Genomic DNA, 19268 nt, shown 5'->3' with positions numbered 1-19268 from the left:
ATGGCTCTGGGTTGGATGAGACTCAGTAGTCTTTGAAATCCAAGCCTGTTGGAATCCAAAAATGACAAATTAGGTTCTAGAGACTCGGAGCTCAGCCTTATGAAGAGGTTCTGGACCTGGGGAAATGTCCCCACTGAGCAGCTCCTCTGAGGGTGGCCTGGAGGGCTTGAATTCTGTCTCTGTCCTGAGAACCTTCCTGCATCCCGTCCCCGATGCCTTCCCATGGGAGAGGCAGCACACTGGAGCTTCACACTGCTGCCTTCCTGTGGAACATCTGATCTGGCAAGGGGGCGGCTAAGCTACCCTGTGGACCTCTGCCCTGTTCTGCCTTAATTGTAAGAGGAACCTCACCATTACCATAGGCCCCTTAGGAGTCCTCCTGTGTTCTCTGAGGTGTTGGTCCTGTGGGATCCGTTCCCTCTTGCTGATACAGCACGCCAGCGTACCCCGTTAGGGGACCACCTATTTGAAGGGGTCTGTATTATTCGGTGGTGGGGTTGGTGCCTCTCGGATCCCACCCTTGTGAGCTCTTCTGACCCCTCTTCTCTTGACACTGAGTGAGTGTCATTGAAGCACTCAGCTGGCCTACCAAGTCCTGATGCCCTGGTCACGCTCGAGGTGCATGAGTCACCAGGCCATGTGGGCAGCCCAGTTCTCTTCTCCTGAGTGGCTGCCTCGTCTTCAGTCCTGCTATTCTGCAAAGCCAAGAGGGGTCAACTGCAGTCCTTCAGATAGAAATCTCACATGGACCAGGATCGCATACTTATCACCTGATCTGCTCAGTCTGTCCTGAGGGAATCACAGCAGGCTTTAGGACTTGTCCGGGTGGCAGAGTTGGCTAGTGGAGAGCACGTAGATTCTTTGGGCTGCAGGAGAGCCAGCTGTACAGGTGCCATCATCGGGAGGCACTGCCTGATAGGGTGGCCGGAGAGGTGTCTCTCTGAGCAGAGATCACGCCAAGAGATGAAGCGGAATTCAGTGTAATTGTGCTTCATTTGCAGAACATCTTTTAATTAGCTTTTCCGACCTGCTTTTCCTACAATCTTTAGAGATTGTGTCCTGGCTGCCTGGCTACTCTTTGGAATGTGGTGCACTATTTCACTTCTTAATTAGCAACCCACAGGAAGCCTGTACACTTGAAGACTGGTGCTGCTTTGTGAAGGTCACATAAAATCCTGTGTGTTTGGCACTCACAGAATCATGGAGTTTTATCTGCTGCATAATGGCGGTAGCAAGAAACCTAATTATTTTTCTGAAATCTGCCCAGATACTGCAGTGCAGAAAAGACTGTGGCACTGCTGAGGGTCTGGTGGGTGAGAATCCTGCCTTCACGCTCATCAGAGCTGAGGAGTCTGCTAGGCTGGAGACTCCAGGCCTGGGTGGGCCCCTCGCAGGGTCAGGGGTCCTCCTCCGGCTCAGGTGTGGTCTCACACTGCTCCAGCTCCAAGGTCGAGGGTCAGTGTTGCTGCTGTGCTTCTGTCATTCATTCCCTCCCCAAACAGGCGGGACCACGCCTTCCCCTTTGCCCCACCCTCTGTCATGTAGATTCCCCTTGCAGGTCACATTAGAACACAGGTCCTGCTCTCTCCCACATGTTGTGGTTTTCAATAGTGAGTATTGGAGACTCTCATTGTACAGGTGATTTGAGGTTTCATGGAGATGAAGCGTGGGGTGGGGGAGCAGGCTCTATTCTCTTAAAACCCGAAGTCGCACTGCAGATATTCAGAACCGCTGCATTGCAGTTAGCCTAGAGGACGGTATGCACCCAGGGGTGGCTGGAAGTGTTCTGCTCCTCACTTGGTGGCTTTCTGCTGTGGCATCTCCTTCTGCCACTGGAGTTTGGATATAAAAACCAGAAGCAGCCTTAATGAGAAAGGGACATTGTGGGAATAGATGGGCAGGTAGGAATTCCCTGTGCAGCCCAGAGGGGAGGGTGCGGAGGTGTGGGCTTTCATTCTGCCATGCTTCCTGAGGGCCTCCCACTTTCATGCCTAAAACCAGGACATCCTTGACAAATATGGCTTGCTTTTAGCTCAGGCCCCGGGGTGTGGGGAGGTCAGGCAGTCAGTCCTGCTGTGATTTACAGGAGGTGCCCTGGGCCCTGCCCTTTGAGTCTGGGCTCCCCCAGGTTCCTGCTGCATCTGGGACGAGCTGTTCCTTCACGTGGGTGTGGCTCTTCCTCCACCACCCCTGCTTCATTTCAGATGGTGCATTATCTAGGGGTGAATCAAACACAGCACATGAGCAACCATAAAACCTTCCCGTGTCTCTGGCTCATCACACAGCGAGAGGGCAGAGTCTCAGGGCATGTGAGGTGTGGCTAGGCTGGTGGCATTGAAGGTCACCACCCAGGGCCACCCAGATGGGCTGTGTGCTCAGGGCAGGCTGGTGGGTTGGGAAGTGGGTGGCTGTTGAAGGAAGGGAAGTGTCAAGGATAGGGCGGGACTGAGAAGGGAGGTCCTGGTGCAACCTCCCAGTTGACCCTGATCCGGGAGACTCGCCCTGGTCTCCTACAGCCTGCCCCCTTGGTCCCTGTTCCCCTCCATGCAGCGTGACTTGGCACCTGTTAGTCTCCCTGTTAGTGCGGATCTCTGAGGCCAGTGTCCTGCCTGGCTCATCTTCATGTGCTTGGTTGTCCCAGCCGGGCACTTAGAGGGAGCTGCTTCCTTCTGCAGGGCCTCGGGCAGCTCAGAACTCACAGGTGGAGAGAGAGGAAGGCTCAAGGACTAAGGATACCCCCAAGGAAACCCCAGCTGCAGGAGGCCACAGGGAGGCCTGCTGCCTCTCCACGGGGGCGGACTGACTCATTATGTTACTTTTATTGGTGATTTTTGCTGGCTAGGTGCAGTGCTGGGTGCTGGGAGAGGTTGCAGATAAGAGATGCCGGCTTCTCCAGGACCCGTTGCTAGTGAGCCAGCAAGGAGACATTTGGATGGGGGGATACAGAGACCCACAGGAGGGCATCCAGCCTCACCCAAAGGTGACTGGAGAGTCTCCCCTCGGGACTATCACAAGAAGTGGGGCTTGAGCAGGTCAAGGGCCAGAGGGCCACCCGATTGTCATTGGGATACAGACACTGAGGCTCAGGAGCTAGGGGACAGGCTGCACTGGAAAATGTGAGGTGAGGCCTCCCTCCAGCTCTCCCACACAGAGCAAAGGAGGCAGGGAGGCCAGACCTCCCTGAGGAGGTCCTCCCCTATCTGTATCCTGAGTGCGCTGGATGGCGTCAGGGGGCAAGGTCACAAGCCTGCTGTGCTGCATCTGTGCTCAGCAGAGCCTGCTGTACCCACGTGGGCGGCACTGCGGAGGCTGTGGCTATGCACCCCAGGGAGTGAGGACCACCGTGATGAGGGCCGCGCAATCGTAGCTCTGTGCATGGGGTCTCTTCTTTCTTCTTTCTCTGTTGGATTTTAACTGTTTGCACAGATGCTTGTTTTGGGTACAAGGCTTCCATGCTGGGCATGAGTGTGTGGGGGTGGCACTTCCAGGGATGTCCCCAGGGAACCTGGGCTTTGTCAGGATTCAGGCTCCTGCTCTTTGGTCCGTGGTCCACCAGAGATTGAGTTGATGACATTTCACTGTGTGTTACTCTGCAGCACCAGCCCCTAAGTCACAATAGTCAATGCAACTTCTAAGTGGAGGGAGGGAGCCAGAGGGATTCTGTGGTGTGACTCCTTGTCCCTTTACTTGCAGACACACAGAATCAAGTGTGACAAATCAACTGGCGTCATTGAGATGGTGATGGATCGGTTCACCATTGAGAATGAAGGCACCTACACTGTGCAGATTCAGGATGGAAAAGCCAAGAGTCAGTCTTCCCTGGTTCTTATTGGAGATGGTACGCTGTATTGCATACTTTCACGTGTCAAAGAAAATTCTTCAGTAGGGGAAAGCCAACCTGTTTATGTCTCTCTCTTGGATGTTGACCGTAGCCTTCAGGACCGTCCTAGAAGAGGCTGAGTTTCAAAGGAAGGAGTTTCTCAGGAAGCAAGGTAAGCTGCCTCCCCGAGGCACAGCAGGGAGCCAGGACCGGGGTCTGAGCCCTCGCATCCTCTCAGGACTCTGCGTCTTCAGTGGCAAAGCCACGCCCTTTCGTGGCCAAGGGAACCTGGATGCTTCTCTGTCCTCTGCTTTGTGCGCACCCTGCCTGTTCGTCTAACTTGAAACCCCAGGACTCTCTTGTTCCCGTGTCCTGTCACAGCCCATGGGGAAAGTGTCCATCTGGCCAGTCTCTGTGCCAACTTGCTGACTAACTGGTGTTCTGCACGCTGTCCTTCCCAAACACTCCCTGGCTTTATAACACATGTTGGCAACTCCACACAGCGTGAGACACGTGGGCGCACTCCCACTCCGTGACCCCCGGTGTGACCACATCGTGTCTCCCACCTCACCCAGTGCAACCTCTGACCAGTCAGCAGTCACATGGACGTCTGCAACGGCCTTCATGGTCCAGGGGCCTGTCAGTTTCTGGCTCTGCTTCTCCTTCTTACCCCGTCTCCATCTGAACCAGGGGCCTGGCATTTTCTGGCTCTTAGCCCGTCTCCGTCTGAGCCAAGTGTGTAGAATGTGATTTTATGAAAGGAGTTGACACTTACTTTCTAACCCTGCTTTGCATTTTTGTGTTGATGGGACAATCGTATTGTTAATATATTGCTTCTGTGTTTATTTTAAATAAAAGTGATTGAGATTTTAAACAAATGTACATAATCTATCTTTGATTTTAAAAGCCGCACAAACATGCATAACAAAACCTCTAGGTCAAGCTGTTAGCCAGGTCGACTTCAGGGCCGTGAAAGTACTCAGTTTCATAGTGAACGGAAGTGCTGTATGTAAGCAGTACACACATGTGTATATCCACACACAGCTAGAAGCACACACCACACATATGTGTATTCAATATCTGTACAATACACACTTACTCATGGGTATAAGCTCTTTCCCTTTTCCCCCCTAGGCCCTCACTTTGCTGAGTATCTGCACTGGGATGTCACGGAAGAATGTGAGGTTCGGCTGATCTGTAAGGTGAGGACCTCGTTCCAAGGTGGAGCAGGCAGGGGCCACTCTTGGTCTTGGCAGAGGTTGAGGGTTGGGCCCTGTGGTCTGGCTCAGGTGTGTGCAGAGGGACGGCTTTGTTCTGGTGGCATTCAGGGCTTGCCCTTCCTTCTTTGTGAGAAGATGGCAGGATGGTGACCTGCAAGACAATATTCAAGTGGGTCTTGTTTAAGTTTTGGCAGGTGAGTTTGTGAGAGAGCCCCTGACGAAGTCCACCCATGGTGCACTGCTCTCGGAACTTCACCGGGCACATTTGGGAACGTGATGTTTTTCAAGTTTCAATAACTCAGCGGTTAATCAGCTTTAATTTTGGTTAGATTCATTTTCCCCAGGAAACCTGTGACATGTTCGCCCATTCAGTGACTGCCACTAGGCTGGGTGGGGGTAAGAGGTCCGTTATGCACGGTCTCTCTCCTCAACGTAGTCGCAGTCTGAGGGGACGGGAGACACAAGCAAGCAGGGAGTTTTAGCAAGGGGAGGACTCCAGAGCCGAGTAGGGCAGCCCAGGACACAGGTCAGTAGGTGAAGGTGGCCCGCAAGCCCAGGAGCAGGAGCTGCCAGGTACCCAAAGCCCCCGGAGGGGAGTACCGTACAGTACCAGTGTCCTATACAACATCCAGAACGAGGCTGGGGGCCAGGAGGGCTGGACACGGGCAGAGCAGGAGGGTGGCGCCTGGAGGCTTGTCCAGGAGGGAGGAGAGTGGGGGGAGAGTGGGGGAGAGCTGGACGCACCCGGGACCCACGCGCTCCCTGAAATCTGTGGGAAAATTTAACTGTCGATTTCCTGACCATCACTAGTGTTGGTGACTGACTTTCAATGTCCTCTTGACACATCTCTTCTTAGTGACAACTAGGGCTAAAGCTTTGGCGTTTAATATGCTTCAGGTTATCCTACATTTATTATAAAAATTACTTAGTATTTTGTAGTGAATTTCTTGCCCTAATATGTTTAATAGGAATATTCAAAGACAAATATTTCTTTTTCTTTTTGTGCTCAGGATTGAACTCGGGGTGTTTTACCACTGAGCCACATCCCTAGAGAGTTTTACTTTTTATTTTGAGACAGGGTCTCACTAAGTTGCCCAGGGCCTTGCCTCCTGAGCCACTGGGATTGCAGGTGTGCAGAAACACTTATGAAAGAAGTTTACTTGCAAAGAAGTGGCAGGAGAGCTGCCTCAGCAGGGCTCCCTCAACAAGTGAAAGCGTTTCAGGTAGTTAATGGAAGATGCCCCTGGATGGCCAAGGGTAGCTATTCACTAAGCTGTTCACGCTGGTAAACAGCAGTTTTCTCAATGGTCACCATGTGTGGGAAGGTGTGCATCTTCTAGACATCAGTCCACTAGGTGGTCAGCACTTAGCACACACGGGGGCAGGTGCTTGTATGCTGGCTCTTCTCTTTCTTCTGACTACTGGGAACCCAGGGACGTGCACAGCCCATGGGCAGCAGCAAAAACAAGAGTTCTTCCCTGGGGACTCGGATGTCACCTAAGTGGTGTATTACTCTCTGCAGATATTTCAAATTACTCTGTATCCTTGACTAAAGGCTTTAGCAACCTTTAAACTCAGATGTCGGAGAAACCAAATAAATATTGCTTGAGATTTGAGTATTTTTGCAATTTAATGCACCAACTTTACATGAGTAAAGTCAATTCTGAAATTCTGTGGACCAGTCTTCCACTGAGTTTTCATCTAACGATACTGTGGCAGATGGCTGTTTTAAACTTTATGTATGTGACAAAATATGGGGAGGATGATTTAGAGGAAGGTCCTGCCTCCCAGGCCCCTGTGTACTTGTCCCCAGGTGTTCCTCAGACACTGTGCCAGGCAGGCTCCCAAACTGGGGGCAAGTGTGACTGGGCAGGCGGAACCCCTGCTTTATGGGGACTGTATTTTGGCATTGCTGCTGGTGACGGCAGTGCACACAGCTGCTGTGGGAAGCCTTCAGCATGCTGCGTGGCCGCTCGGTCACACCAAGCATGTGTCCTAAGTATCTGTGCTTCCCAACCCTGCTATTGTCTCCTGGTCCGCGTGGTTAGGGGTGCAGACGGCCAGCCTGGAGTGGGAGAGCACAGCTCCCCTGTGCAGAGAGCGCTCTTCACCGCCCGCAGCCTGGGGCCTGTGTGCACAGCACCTGCCTGGGCTCCCCCAGCCTAGCTTCTCAGCCAGAGACAGGCCGGCGGGGCGTTCAGGAGAGGGAGAGTCCTCTTTCTGCATCCCACTCTGCACGGCAGCACCTGGAGCGTCACACTGTCCGGGAGCAGCCACTGGGTAGTTTCACACGCTCCAAGGACAGTCTAGCTGTTTATAAATAAGATGCACCACTGATGACTTGTCCTGATTAGAGGCACTTCACATAAACCAAAAGGTCTGATTTCATGGTCCAAAATGATTTCCCATCTGTGAAGGGGGAATTTAGGAAAGTATTGTCATTAGAGGTGATAAGGGCGGGGTGTAGCTCAGTGGTGGAGCACTTGCCTCACTCCTGAGGGTCCTGAGAGGAGGGAAGGTTTATCCATGGGCCTCTGTCTGAGAGCACGGTGTGTGTGTGTGTGTGTGTGTGTGTGTGTTTAAGATCTTTAATTTACACTCCTAAAGTCTTTCGACAAGCCAGAGTGATTCATGTGCTACACTGAAGATTTCTGTTTTGTAGGTTGCAAACACCAAGAGAGAAACGGTTTTCAAGTGGCTCAAGGATGATGTTCTGTATGAGACTGAGACCATGCCTGACCTGGAGAAGGGGATCTGTGAGCTGCTCATACCAAAGGTACTGATGCTCAGTAAAATCAGAGAACCCAAGCAAGTTAGGTTTTCTGGTAACTCCTGAATTCTGCATTGTCTTCCAGTGTGTGTTCTGAAATTCCATAGTTTGCAAGGAAATGGATTAGCATTTGCTACATTTTGTGCCCCAAACATATTGATCGTACATAAATATGGGGTGTGCTCTATTTGTAGTTGTCCAAGAAGGACCATGGTGAATACAAGGCGACCTTGAAAGATGACAGAGGTCAAGACGTGTCCACCCTTGACATAGCTGGCAAAGGTAAAAGGAACCCTTCATCCTGCCAGGAATCGCCCTGTCCCAGGACGAGCTGGCTGAGATGTGCATGGTCCTGTGTTCTCAGCGGGTACACACACTGTTTCTGCAGCAGAAACTCATAGAAGGAAACATTCATTGCATTCAGAGCTGCTGAAGTGTTTTAGAGAAATGTATGATTCTACTGCAGCTTAGGGGAAATGTCATCTGGACCCTTCACGGGAAGCCAGCTCATCCCAACACCAACAGAGCTGAAATGCTGGCAGCTGTGATGGAGAGGTTCATTAAACCTACAGCTGGATTTGTGTTGAATGAAATGTTCTTGCCCATACTTTGAAAGAGACTAGGTTAGAAGGATTTATCGCCCACTTGGGCCTTTTACGGATGAATATTACTTTTTTCATGCTTCATTTTTCAAATGAACGTCCTGGTTTCTGGCGTCTAATGCAATGTTGGAAAGGCTGCTTTCTGTGAGATGACACGTGGTCACGGTGCATTCCCTTCTCCCTTCCAGTGTACGAGGACATGATTCTGGCGATGAGTCGGGTCTGTGGTAAGCAAGTGCCCTCTACTTCTCCAGTCACTTTGCATGCTAAAGTCTATTGCCTGAGGTGGCATTCGCCCCTCCAGGGACGGAGCTTGTGGGCCACAGTGCACGCAGCTCCATGATGCTCCCTTCAGTGCTTTTCCACGTTGGTTCTGGAGTCTGTGTTTTGCTTTAAAATCAGAATTCATCACCTCTTCCAACATGCCTTGGTTAAGCTGGACAGTTGCTTTATCCAAATTTGTTATCAGCATCTTTATTTCGAATGATAAATAGCAATAATGAAATTTTAAAACTCTGGCTTTGTGTCACAGGCATTAGATTAATTTTAAATTTGCAAATAAATTCTCTCTCTTGATTTGCCTTCCCGTGGAAACTGTGAGAGAAAAATATGGGTTAATAACTCAATAATAATATATTTACACAGTGGTTTATGCTGACAATCATATGATTTCACTACTGTAGGCTCTTTAGAGAGGTCATAATCTGTATCTTCTGATGGAGTAACTGAGACCTAGGCGTCAGAAGGTCTAACTGCGTGGGCAGCCAGCTGCCGTCAGGACCCCAGCAGAAGCCCTCGGCTGAGCACAGGGTCCACTGCAGTCTCACACTCCGTCTCTGGCATTCCTGTGAGATTGTCTGTTCCCACTGCTTTCCCCAGGCAGTGGGGTAAGGAGACTCTCCAGTTTTGCCAGCAAGCCTGCCTGGTTGTGCATGGACCCGTGTTCTTCTCTCTGGGAAGGTAGACCAGGCCCGTGGAAGGCAGCCTCTCCTCGCCCTCTCAGGAAGCTTCTCGTGCACGTAGGGCACGCAGCTGGGGGCCACCAGGGGTGAGGCTTAGATTTTTCTTCTGTCCTCTCACCCAGGAACTCCTGGTGCTGGAGGACTGACCCCAGGCCCCCATCTCCTTGACCCCCGTCACTCCTGCCAAGTGTCACTCCTTGGCTGACCTTCCACGACACCTAAGATGCAGGCCGATGAATGAGTGTTTTCCACGCTGCACGTTTATGCCCTCTGGCTCGTCCTCTGAAGTGAAGCAGCTAGGGGCAGATGCCGATCCTCTTCCAAAGCCTCGAGTCTCTAATGTGTTTAGCAAAGGGCTTTCCAAATCATCCTGGCCTGGCCAGTGCTCATGTGAGAATGAATATTACACGGGAATGTGGAGCAAAAGTCTTTGGCTGCATAGTTCACCACACTCCAACGAGAGGATGGGGGTGCTGGTGGACACACTGGAGTGTCAGGATCAGAATGGACACGGCCGAGTGCAGCGGGTGTGCCTGGGGAGGTGTGTGTTTGAAGTAGAGAGTGTCACTGAGAATAGGACCTGGGGGCTGGCACACACTTAGGGCATCCCTCACTAGAAAAGTGTGCTGTGTGATCAGCAAAGATAAAGAGTGTGGTTACAACAGTGTGTGACAGCCTATGGCAAGTGCCTTACTCCTCTCTCACCACTGCCAAGCAGAGAGACTTTATATGTGGAATCTTTAAGATATCCACAGTATTCCACACACAATATCCAGTGTGCCGCTGTAGATGCTCCCCGACACCTGCGTGGCTCTGTGTCTGCAGGGGCGTCTGCCTCTCCACTGAAGATCCTGTGCACCCCGGAGGGCATCCGGCTCCAGTGCTTCATGAAGTACTTCACAGAGGAAATGAAGGTCAACTGGTACCACAAGTGAGTACGAGGCAGCAGCCGTAGCCCAGGCGCACGGCCGGGACGGGGCTGGGTGCCATGGAGTTGCCTGGACCTTCCCGATTTCAGTTCTGAGCCATCGGGAGCCCTGGGCTGGGGTGGGGGCCGTCTGGCTGTGGGGAGGACCTGCAAAGGAGAAGGAGTGACTCCCGCGGTTGTGAGATTCTCCCCACGCACCGGGCCGCTCCTGGGGCACCTCACTGGGAGCCAGCAGGGAGGGAAGAGGGAGCAGCACCTGGAGGCCGGGGTGCACATCCCCAGCAGCTCCATTAGGAACCCGGGGCCCAATATGCCAGACTGAAATCATGCAGAGGCCGCTATCCCGCCACACGAGCAGCATGGCCTCTGTCCCGCTTACCTGGGCGGGGCCCGGCACGGATAGAGCAACTGCCTGGAGCTGTCCCTCAGCCATGCACAGGGCTCCCTGCCACCGGGGTCTGGCCCTTCAGATCTGAGCTGCAGGCTCGTACCCGAGACCAGGCAGGTGGCATCTAAGTCCCAGGGTTTCTGTGTCAGGATCACCATCCCCAGAGCCCACAGCTGCTGATGCGGGGACCTGAGGGGCAGATGGAGCCAGTGCTGCTTTGCTGTCCCTCATAACCCGAGAGAGGCCAGAGGGCAAGGTCCATGGGCTGTGCTTCCAGGGTGTCCCATCTCTGTCCTGGGTGTCCATACTGTGCCTTTGGACATTGCATTTGCCTAATTTGGATTTCAGAAGGCAAACATGGTCATAAACAGTATTATTAATTTTAAACAGTATTATTTTGTCCAGGTGGATCTAGCTATGAGCAACTCCTAGTTTTAAAGCGCTACGTGTTCCTGTGTTTTTCTGTTGAGAGTTGGCACGCTACAGCCTTGTATTGGATGCTGGGCTTAGACACGGAATAGCATGGCCCTCAGAGCTTGGTGCCTCGTGCTTGGAACTGGCGTGACAGCCAGCACCGGGCAGACTCCTTACAGATCCGTGTGGAGGATCTTGGTAGAAAAGTGTATTGGAGGCAGGGGACTAACACTCGGGTACGCTTTGTGGTGTATTTGTTTATGGGACTTATTTGTTAAGACGATGAATCTCTCTCCAGCTGAATCAAACCCCCTGGAACCCAGGATCTATTACCTCTTCTCTGTTTCCTTCTGTTTTTTTTTTTTTTTAATCAGAAATTGAACCCAGAGGTGCTTAACCACTGAGCTGCATTCCCAGCCTTTTTTTTAAATTTTTTATTTTGAGACAGGGTCTTGCTGAGTTTCTTATGGCTTTGCTAAGTTGCTGAGGCTGGCTTTGAACTTGCAATCCTCCTGCCTCGGCCTCCCAGCCCTCCTCTTTTATGGCAGCGTGATTCATGGAAAGCTGTACACAGGTGCAGCTGTGCCCTGCATCTGGCCATGGTGGGGCTGGTCATGGTGTCCAAGCCTGGAGAGGCTACGCCCCTTCAGCTTGTCTGGCTTGTCCGAGGGGTATGCTCTGTGCTGGGTCTGGGGGTTTGGAGACCACACTCGCCCATACACACCTGCACGGGCACACACAGTCGTGTGGATGTGCGATGTCAGCCCTAGCTTGTGGCACTTGTGCCCAACACCTGACACATGGTTTCATGTGGTGCCCACAGATGCCCGATGACTTGGGTATTGATGCCCCATTTTAGAGATGAGGAAGTTCAGGCCTAGTGAGAGAAATGTCCCTTGTTCAAGGCCACACAATTAGTGAGTGAGGAGCAGGGAACTGAATGGAGTCTGCAGTTCCTCCAGGCATTTGAGAGTGACAGGGACCCTCATGAGGGTGTTCATCCCAGACAGTCGGGCGCAGTGCACAGGTCTGACCACCACCGTGCAGCATCCAGGGAAGAGTCCCTAGATACACAGAGAGGCAGAGACACTGTATTCCCGACTTGTTAAAGGGGCATTATTTCTGCTTGCTCTTCTCCAAACAGGGTTTGTTGTACAATAAAACTGGCACTTCTTTAGCAGTTTTATAACCCAAGTATAACCTTTGGGCCTCAAGGTGTTATATAAACTGGAAAGGATGTGCTTTTAGCTACATTTTACCGTTTGACTGTTAAACAGCATTGAGCTGTGTGTTCATCTGCTCTGTGGTTGTAGTCCATCACTGAGATGCAAGGCTTGGCCATTAAAAGTAGATGCTCTACTTGGCTATTAAAAGAGCTATCAGGTGACAACTGCAGACAGAGAGCACTGAGCAGGGCTACGGGGCCTGGGCTGTCCTTAGTCAGGCTTTGGTGGACCACCTGCAGACCCTGCCATCTGCAGAGAGATTGCCCAGGGATTGTCTCGTGAGATTTTCCCACCCTTCCTGGCATGGGGCACTAATGAAAGAAGGGGAGATGTCTACTGTGCCTTGAATGACCACTCTGTGCCAGACGGTGGACCTGGTCCACTGCGCTCCTATCAGCCCTGTGAGGCTGGTGCTACCTCATCCCTGTTACTTCTGCAAGTGACAGGTCAGAGGCCTCCTCCTTGTCTGGAGCCCATTCCCTGAGATCAGTGTGGGAGCCCAGGAGCTGCCTCCGGGCCTGGCCCCTGCAGCCCCCTGAACCCCATCCTGGGCTGCGCCAGGGTGATAAGACACACCATGAGCTCCAGGGCTGGCTCTCTGCAGAACCCCTACTTGGCCAAAGTTACTGTGGCCTCTGCCTGAAGCTGGTGGGTGGAGAGAGACCTGCGCCCTAGTGTGTGTGTCGCCCTGGAGTCTGTTTCCCTGTGCCCAGGACTGTGACTTCTGTGAATCTTTCCCTCACCCCCTAACTCCCAGTGACTGGGAGGTGGTCTCTGCAGGCCTGTCCAAACAGGCTGGCCTCACAGTGTGGCCTAGGGGTCAAGCTGGAAGGCAGGGCTGGCACCTAGTCCTTGGTCAAGCGTTAAACCCTGTGTAGGTCCACAAAGGGGAGCTCAGCGCCTCGGCCCTTTGTAAGCTGACAGCACGATGACACGGAGCCCAGCTGGCACTGCTCTCCTCCTCGGAGCTCTTTCACTTTGTGGACTGAAGCTCTGTCCCCACGGAACACCGGCTCCCTGGCCCTCCCCAAGCCCCTGGCATGCACCAGCCTACCTCTGTCCCAGGGCCTCCTCTGAGTGGGGCCCCATGTGGCTGTCCCCTGTGTCTGCCGTTTCACCCAGCTGGCGTCCTCAGGGTTCACTCAGGCTGTGCCAGGGTCGGAAGCTCCTTAATCATTTAGGGCTGAGTAAATCCCGCCATCTGTAGAGACCACCTCGGCTTATCCTTCTCTCAGCGGACATGGGTTGCACACATCTGGCTGTGTGTGCAGTGCTGCTGTGAGCTTGGTGCACACGTATCTGCCTGCACCCCTCCTTCCAGGTCTTTGGAGTGTACTCCCATAAGTGCAATTGCTGCGGCATATCAGAGTTTCATTTGCAGCTTTCTGAGGAGCAGCCATGCTGTATGAAGTATTTTGAAGTTTATCATGTGACAGGTGTATATTATATACTAATGCATCTTTAAAATTAAGTACAGTGTAATTTCAGGAAGCCTCAGGTTTGAGTTACTGATGTTCTTGGTGAAACTGTAGTAGCCAGAACATCTCCAGGCCATTGGCATCAGTGAGCAAGACCCCACCCCAGCATACATAGTGTTGCCCCCGGCACTCTGCGTCGGACATGGAAACTGAATCGAAGTGTTGCTGTGGCTTCTTTAAAGAGATGCCAAGATCTCGTCCAGCGAGCACATGCGGATAGGAGGCAGTGAGGAGATGGCCTGGCTGCAGATCTGTGAGCCCACGGAGAAGGACAAAGGCAAATACACTTTTGAGATTTTTGATGGCAAAGACAACCATCATCGCTCACTCGACCTCTCTGGACAAGGTAAGAGACCTGTGCATTATCTACCCATGCCTGGTACCCAGTGATCCATTCAGATCATAAACAGAGGAGATGTGCTGACCCTTCACCTGAGTGTGTGACTTCATTCAGAGAAAATCTCTTCTGGGCAGTGCATTACTCGTTTGGCCATTGATCATTTCTGCTGATCAAATCTGTAGTGGAACATCTGCAGACAGGAGGTGAGCTCTTCCACAGTTAGTCACGTGTGCACTGTTTCCTTGCAGCCTTCGATGAAGCCTTTGCGGAGTTCCAGCAACTCAAGTAAGACCTTCATACATGATTATTTTTATATCAGATCGTGGTCTGGCTGGCTCAGGGCATTTTGCTATGTGAGGGAAGGTCTATGGACGCCCCGGTGACCCCGGGAATGTGCTGTTCAGGTAGTTCACGCTGTAGCAGGGCAGCATTCTTCTAACCCAGAAACACATTATGAGTTAGCTTTTCAGAGTTGTCACGACCCTGCTTACTTTAAATGATAAAATTTCTGAAGTCATTGAAATCATGGTGACACATCAAACAGAACAACCTTTAAACAAATGATTGGGGGTTTCCGCATGCCTGTCTGAGTCTTAGAGATTCAAATGAGCGCTTGCTAGTGATGTGTCACATCTGCACAAGTAAGATAAACCCAAACCCACCAATTCAGAATCACTTTAAAAGTCTTCAATGTGATCTGGTGAATTTTGTGAAAGAAAGTATGTTTCTCCATCTGGTGGGTCTGCCTGCGGCCTTCCCTCTGCGACCCAGTATCTGGCTGGTGCTCCCCATCACAGAAAAGGCAGAGGAAGAGATCAGAAAAGTCAACTCTGGCCTTCGTGAGCAGAGGGTCCACATCCCTGGGTTCAGCCAACCGCGGTAAAAAGCACTTGGAAAGAGATTGCATGTGTGCCGACCATGCACAGACTTTTTCTCATCATGATCCCTAAAACAATTCACCGTAAGTGCGCTTTACCAAGGGTCCACTTGGCATTAGGAGTTACAGGCAGTCTAGGGATGATTTAAAGGAAACCAGATGCACTAGGTTCTATGCAGACACCAGTCCTCTTCATCTGAAGGGCTTGCGCACAGTGGGGTTTGGTGTCTTTGGGGTCCTGAGGGAGACTGCACAGAGAAGCAGGGGCATTCTCTTCCTGTGCTTCTGTGTGGTGCGTTTTGACAGCAGCATGTCTCTTCTCTCTCTCTTCCCCGTGGTGTTAGGGCTGCGGCTTTTGCAGAGAAGAGTAAGTACATGCGGGATGATAACAGGGCAGCACGTGACCTGGGTGCAAAGGGTGCACGTTTCCCGTGACTGACTTGGTGTGCAGACAATAAGCGGCCAGCGTTCCTGCCCCCATTCAAGCATGTCCAGCCTCCATCTAGATTCGCTTTTCTTAACCTGGACCTTTCTCCTTCCTGTCTTCCACCCGCCTTTGCAAAATCCTGCTCCCCATGCCACAACCCCTCTCCTCTTCCCGGGTCATGGGTTGGCACTCTTCTGTCACCCTCGGACACACATCCCACATTTCCTCTGGAGCCTGTCGCCTGCCCCTCAACAGGGTCTGCTATTCTGGTCTGCCTGCCCGTAGCCTGTGGTTCCTCTCCACCGTGCATGTACCCTTCTCTTCCCTGTCCCCTCCCAGAGGAGCACATGCCCCTTCTCACTTCCACCTGGGTGCCACGTGGTGCCAGGGGACGTGCTGTCAGTGCCTTCCCAACACAGTGGCTTTCCTGTTGCAGATCGTGGCAAGGTGATTGGAGGCCTGCCTGATGTGGTGACCATAATGGAAGGCAAGGTGAGAGCAGGCTGCAGCGTGCAGAGCTGGGGCAGAGGGCGGCCACGCAGGGGGGCGCGGCCCCATCAGGGCAGAGGGCGGCCACGCAGGGGGGCACGGCCCCATCCTCAGGGCAGGCAGGGGAGCTCCAGAGAGCGTGTGGCGTGTCACCACCAGGCCTGCAGGTCACCACAATCTCCCCCCACCATCCTGTCTCTCTCTGGCCATTGTGACCATCCCTACAGTGTAGGAGGATGGAGTGGCCCTGGATCCTGAACACCACTCAGGGGTGCAGTGCCTGCCCCCTGTGTGCGAGGCTCGGGGTTCAATCCTCAGCACTGAAAACAAAACCAAAAGCTAAGCTCAGTATTCTGAATCCTCAGAGGCACCTCTGAGACACAGAGGGTGGTGACACTCAGGCACCAGCTTTCCTAATCCCTCAGGGCCCAGCAGTCTGACGCCCCTGGTCCATGGCCACTCAGGAGTAGCTGAGCGAGGAGGAGGTGGGCACTCCCCCACACTCCCCCCATGAAGGTGAAAGCCCCTTCTGCATCAGCAGTCTCAGCTTTTATGAACACACGAAAGAAGTTCTCCACTCCACTTCTCATTCTGGAATACGTAATGAAAACCTCTGATTGCAGATTTAATCTGTTGCCTGTCAGTAGAATTATTGATATTTAATTGGTAATTCTCTGGTTGCTCCAGTGATTCCAATTCAATGTCACAGGGACATGGATACTTGAGAGGATTTTATTAGGCCAAAAGGCAAAAATTTACAGACCTTCCCTTTAGCAGCTAACGAAAGCCCAGAGAGCCCTGGGACAGAATAGAAATGGCTCTTGTCTACAGATGTAGTGGAGAAGTCAGCAGCTGCGTTGTCAGAGGCTGAGAGTGTTTACACCTGCACTGAGAGTGCAGGTGCTGCCCCCAGCTTGCTAGCTGTCAGAACATGTACTCTCTGGGTGTGAAGAGGAACTGGTAAAGGAGTCATTTCTGAAATAGAGGGCCTGGAGAAACGGTCGGGGCACCTGCTATGAGATGCAGAGCTCGGCTGCCCACACATTCTTGACCCACCCAGGCCCGGCTCCCAGCTGGCGCTCAGTAGACCACTCCTTTGGTTTCTGGGTGAGCTGCCATGAAGCGGGCCCTCCTCCTACCTGCTCTTCCAGGACTGAGAACGGGAAGGGCTGTCAGAGCCGTGTAGCGGGGATCCCAGGGCGTGCAGGGGGGGCTCTCTGAGCTGTGGGAAGGGAGAGGTCTCTGAGGTGAGCAGGGAGAGGTCTCTGAAGTGTGTCCAGTGGGCTCTCTGAGTGAGCAGGGAGGGCTCTCATGGCTGGTGCGGTGCTCTCTGACGCGGTCTAGGGTGACTTGCTCCCGGGTGTGGGACAGGCTCGCAGACTGGTCACTGTGACCATGACCATGAGCACCGGGAGACGGCCTGACCTCCCTTTTCCCCCTCCCCCCCCCCCGCGACCCCTGAAGACCCTGAATCTGACCTGCACGGTGTTTGGAAATCCGGACCCTGAGGTGGTTTGGTTCAAGAACGACCTGGGCCTGGAGCTCAGCGAACACTTCTCAGTGAAGGTGGAGCAGGCCAAGTACGTCAGCCTGACCATCAAGGGGGTGACCTCCGAGGACTCAGGGAAGTACAGCATCAACGTCAAGAACAAATATGGGGGAGAGAAGATCGACGTCACCGTCAGCGTGTACAAGCACGGGGAGAAGATCCCGGATGTCCCGCCGCCCCAGCAGGCCAGACCGAAGCTCATCCCAGCATCCACCTCTGCAGCAGCTGAATAGGGTCCCAGCCTGGGGTGGGCCGGAGGGGCTAGAGGTTGCGGGGTGCTGTGTGCTGTGCGAGCGAGTGCCACCTGAGTGGGCTGCATGTGCGTCCAGAGCGGGTCACGCGTTAGTTTCTGGTTTGGGCGTTTGGTGATTGTCTTCATTGGCTTTTCCCAAGGCTGGACGGCTTCTGTGCTGGCGGGGCCAGGACCGGGAGCTGGTGGAGGACAGACACAGCTCTGTTCTCCTGGTTGTGGGTGGGGCCCAGGAGGTGGGTGCCGGCTGGGCCCAGAGCTCTCACGTCCCACTGTTCCCTGGCCAGCTTTCTCTTGCTCTCGACTAATAAAACTTTAAAAGTCACCTTGTGTTTCTGAACTAATCTTCCTGACTCCATGTCCTGACTTGACCAGGTCAGGATTTCCCTGCAGTGGCATGGCTTCGTCCAGAGGAGAGCCAGGTATGTGGGCGCCCCTCCAGGAGGGCTCCATCTCACAGCTCCTCCCGAGGGGCTGGGCAGCCACCGCTGACATGGGCAGAGGGGCCCTGAGCGCCCAGGTCCCCAGGAGTGAGCCTGTGTGTGGGGCTGGAGAAGCTTCCTGGTTGCACCAGGTCCAGATGCCTCCGCGGGAGAGCACAACCCTGGGCGGCTGCCTGCCCTCTGTTTCAGAGCTCATTAAGTGGGAAGGGAGGGCCACCCACAGGACACTCACTGGAAAGACCCAGGGCACCCTGAGGGAGCAGAGACCCAGCCGACTTCGGGCCTCCTGAGAGGTTCCAAGACTTCACGTGTGCGCTCTCCTTCCCTTGAAAACTTCCTTTCTTTTTTGGAAAGAGGCTGAAATCCCCTGGCAGAAGTGACCCTACCCAGTGGTTCAGTTCTGTTTGCTTTATTTGGGGTGTTTTTTTTTATGTGGTGCTGGGGGTGGAACCCAGAGCCTCACGCGTGCTAGGCAAGTGCTTTTGGCCGCCCCTGCAGGCCAAACGGAAGCTCCTCCCAGCATCCACCTCGGCAACCGTTGAATAGGGGTTCCCAGCCTGGGGTGGGCGGGAGGGGCTAGAGGTGTGGGGTGCCGTGTGCTGTGCCAGCCCCCGCTGAGCCCCAGCCGGGCCTTCTGTCTGCTTGATAGCAGGAAAGCTTCAACATGAAGAGTCTTTTCTCTCGCGCTGTGTCAGGCCAACACAGAACCACCGTTTTGGTTGTCTTTCCCTAAGGTGATACTAGCAACCCACATGTCCTCAGGAAGCCACAGCCTGCCAGGAGGTCCCATAGCTGCAGAACCAGGGCCAGCAAGAATTTTGGGGTGTCATTTTTGCTTCTCTGTCAGATGGGTGGCTGTTGCATTGAGTGGTGGCCAGCGGTCCTGGGAGCACCTTTGGTGAGGGTGGGCGTAGGCAGAATGTCCGGCACTTGACCTTTATTTTGTGACCAGCTTTCACTTATTTTCCAAGTTGCAGTAGTCTTTTTGTTCAGCAATTGTGGTTTTTAGGAAAGAAGCGAATAAAGAAATGAGTACCTTAAACCACATCTTTAAAATTACAGGAGCAGTTTTAGGTTCACAGAAA

At 53.0% G+C, this 19268-nt stretch overlaps 1 protein-coding gene across 1 annotated transcript in view; it reads left to right on the top strand.

Annotated features, from left to right (window-relative positions):
• Window positions 1-18065, top strand: part of MYOM2 (myomesin 2) — a 74050-nt gene extending 55985 nt beyond the window's left edge. The window contains exons 26-37 of the mRNA XM_081268988.1: window positions 3694-3838; window positions 3933-3992; window positions 4955-5022; window positions 7703-7816; window positions 8005-8092; window positions 8601-8639; window positions 10200-10305; window positions 13991-14154; window positions 14397-14433; window positions 15370-15392; window positions 15889-15944; window positions 17406-18065. Of these exons, the coding sequence (XP_081125114.1) occupies window positions 3694-3838; window positions 3933-3992; window positions 4955-5022; window positions 7703-7816; window positions 8005-8092; window positions 8601-8639; window positions 10200-10305; window positions 13991-14154; window positions 14397-14433; window positions 15370-15392; window positions 15889-15944; window positions 17406-17723 (1218 nt within the window). The 3' untranslated portion in view covers window positions 17724-18065. The remainder of the gene's footprint in view (window positions 1-3693; window positions 3839-3932; window positions 3993-4954; window positions 5023-7702; window positions 7817-8004; window positions 8093-8600; window positions 8640-10199; window positions 10306-13990; window positions 14155-14396; window positions 14434-15369; window positions 15393-15888; window positions 15945-17405) is intronic.
• Window positions 18066-19268: the final 1203 nt, after the last annotated feature.

The sequence above is a fragment of the Spermophilus citellus genome (genome assembly GCF_964194105.1).
Source record: "Spermophilus citellus genome assembly, chromosome: 16".
In the NCBI taxonomy this organism is placed as follows: domain Eukaryota; kingdom Metazoa; phylum Chordata; class Mammalia; order Rodentia; family Sciuridae; genus Spermophilus; species Spermophilus citellus.
This window is presented reverse-complemented; position numbering and strand designations above follow the sequence as displayed.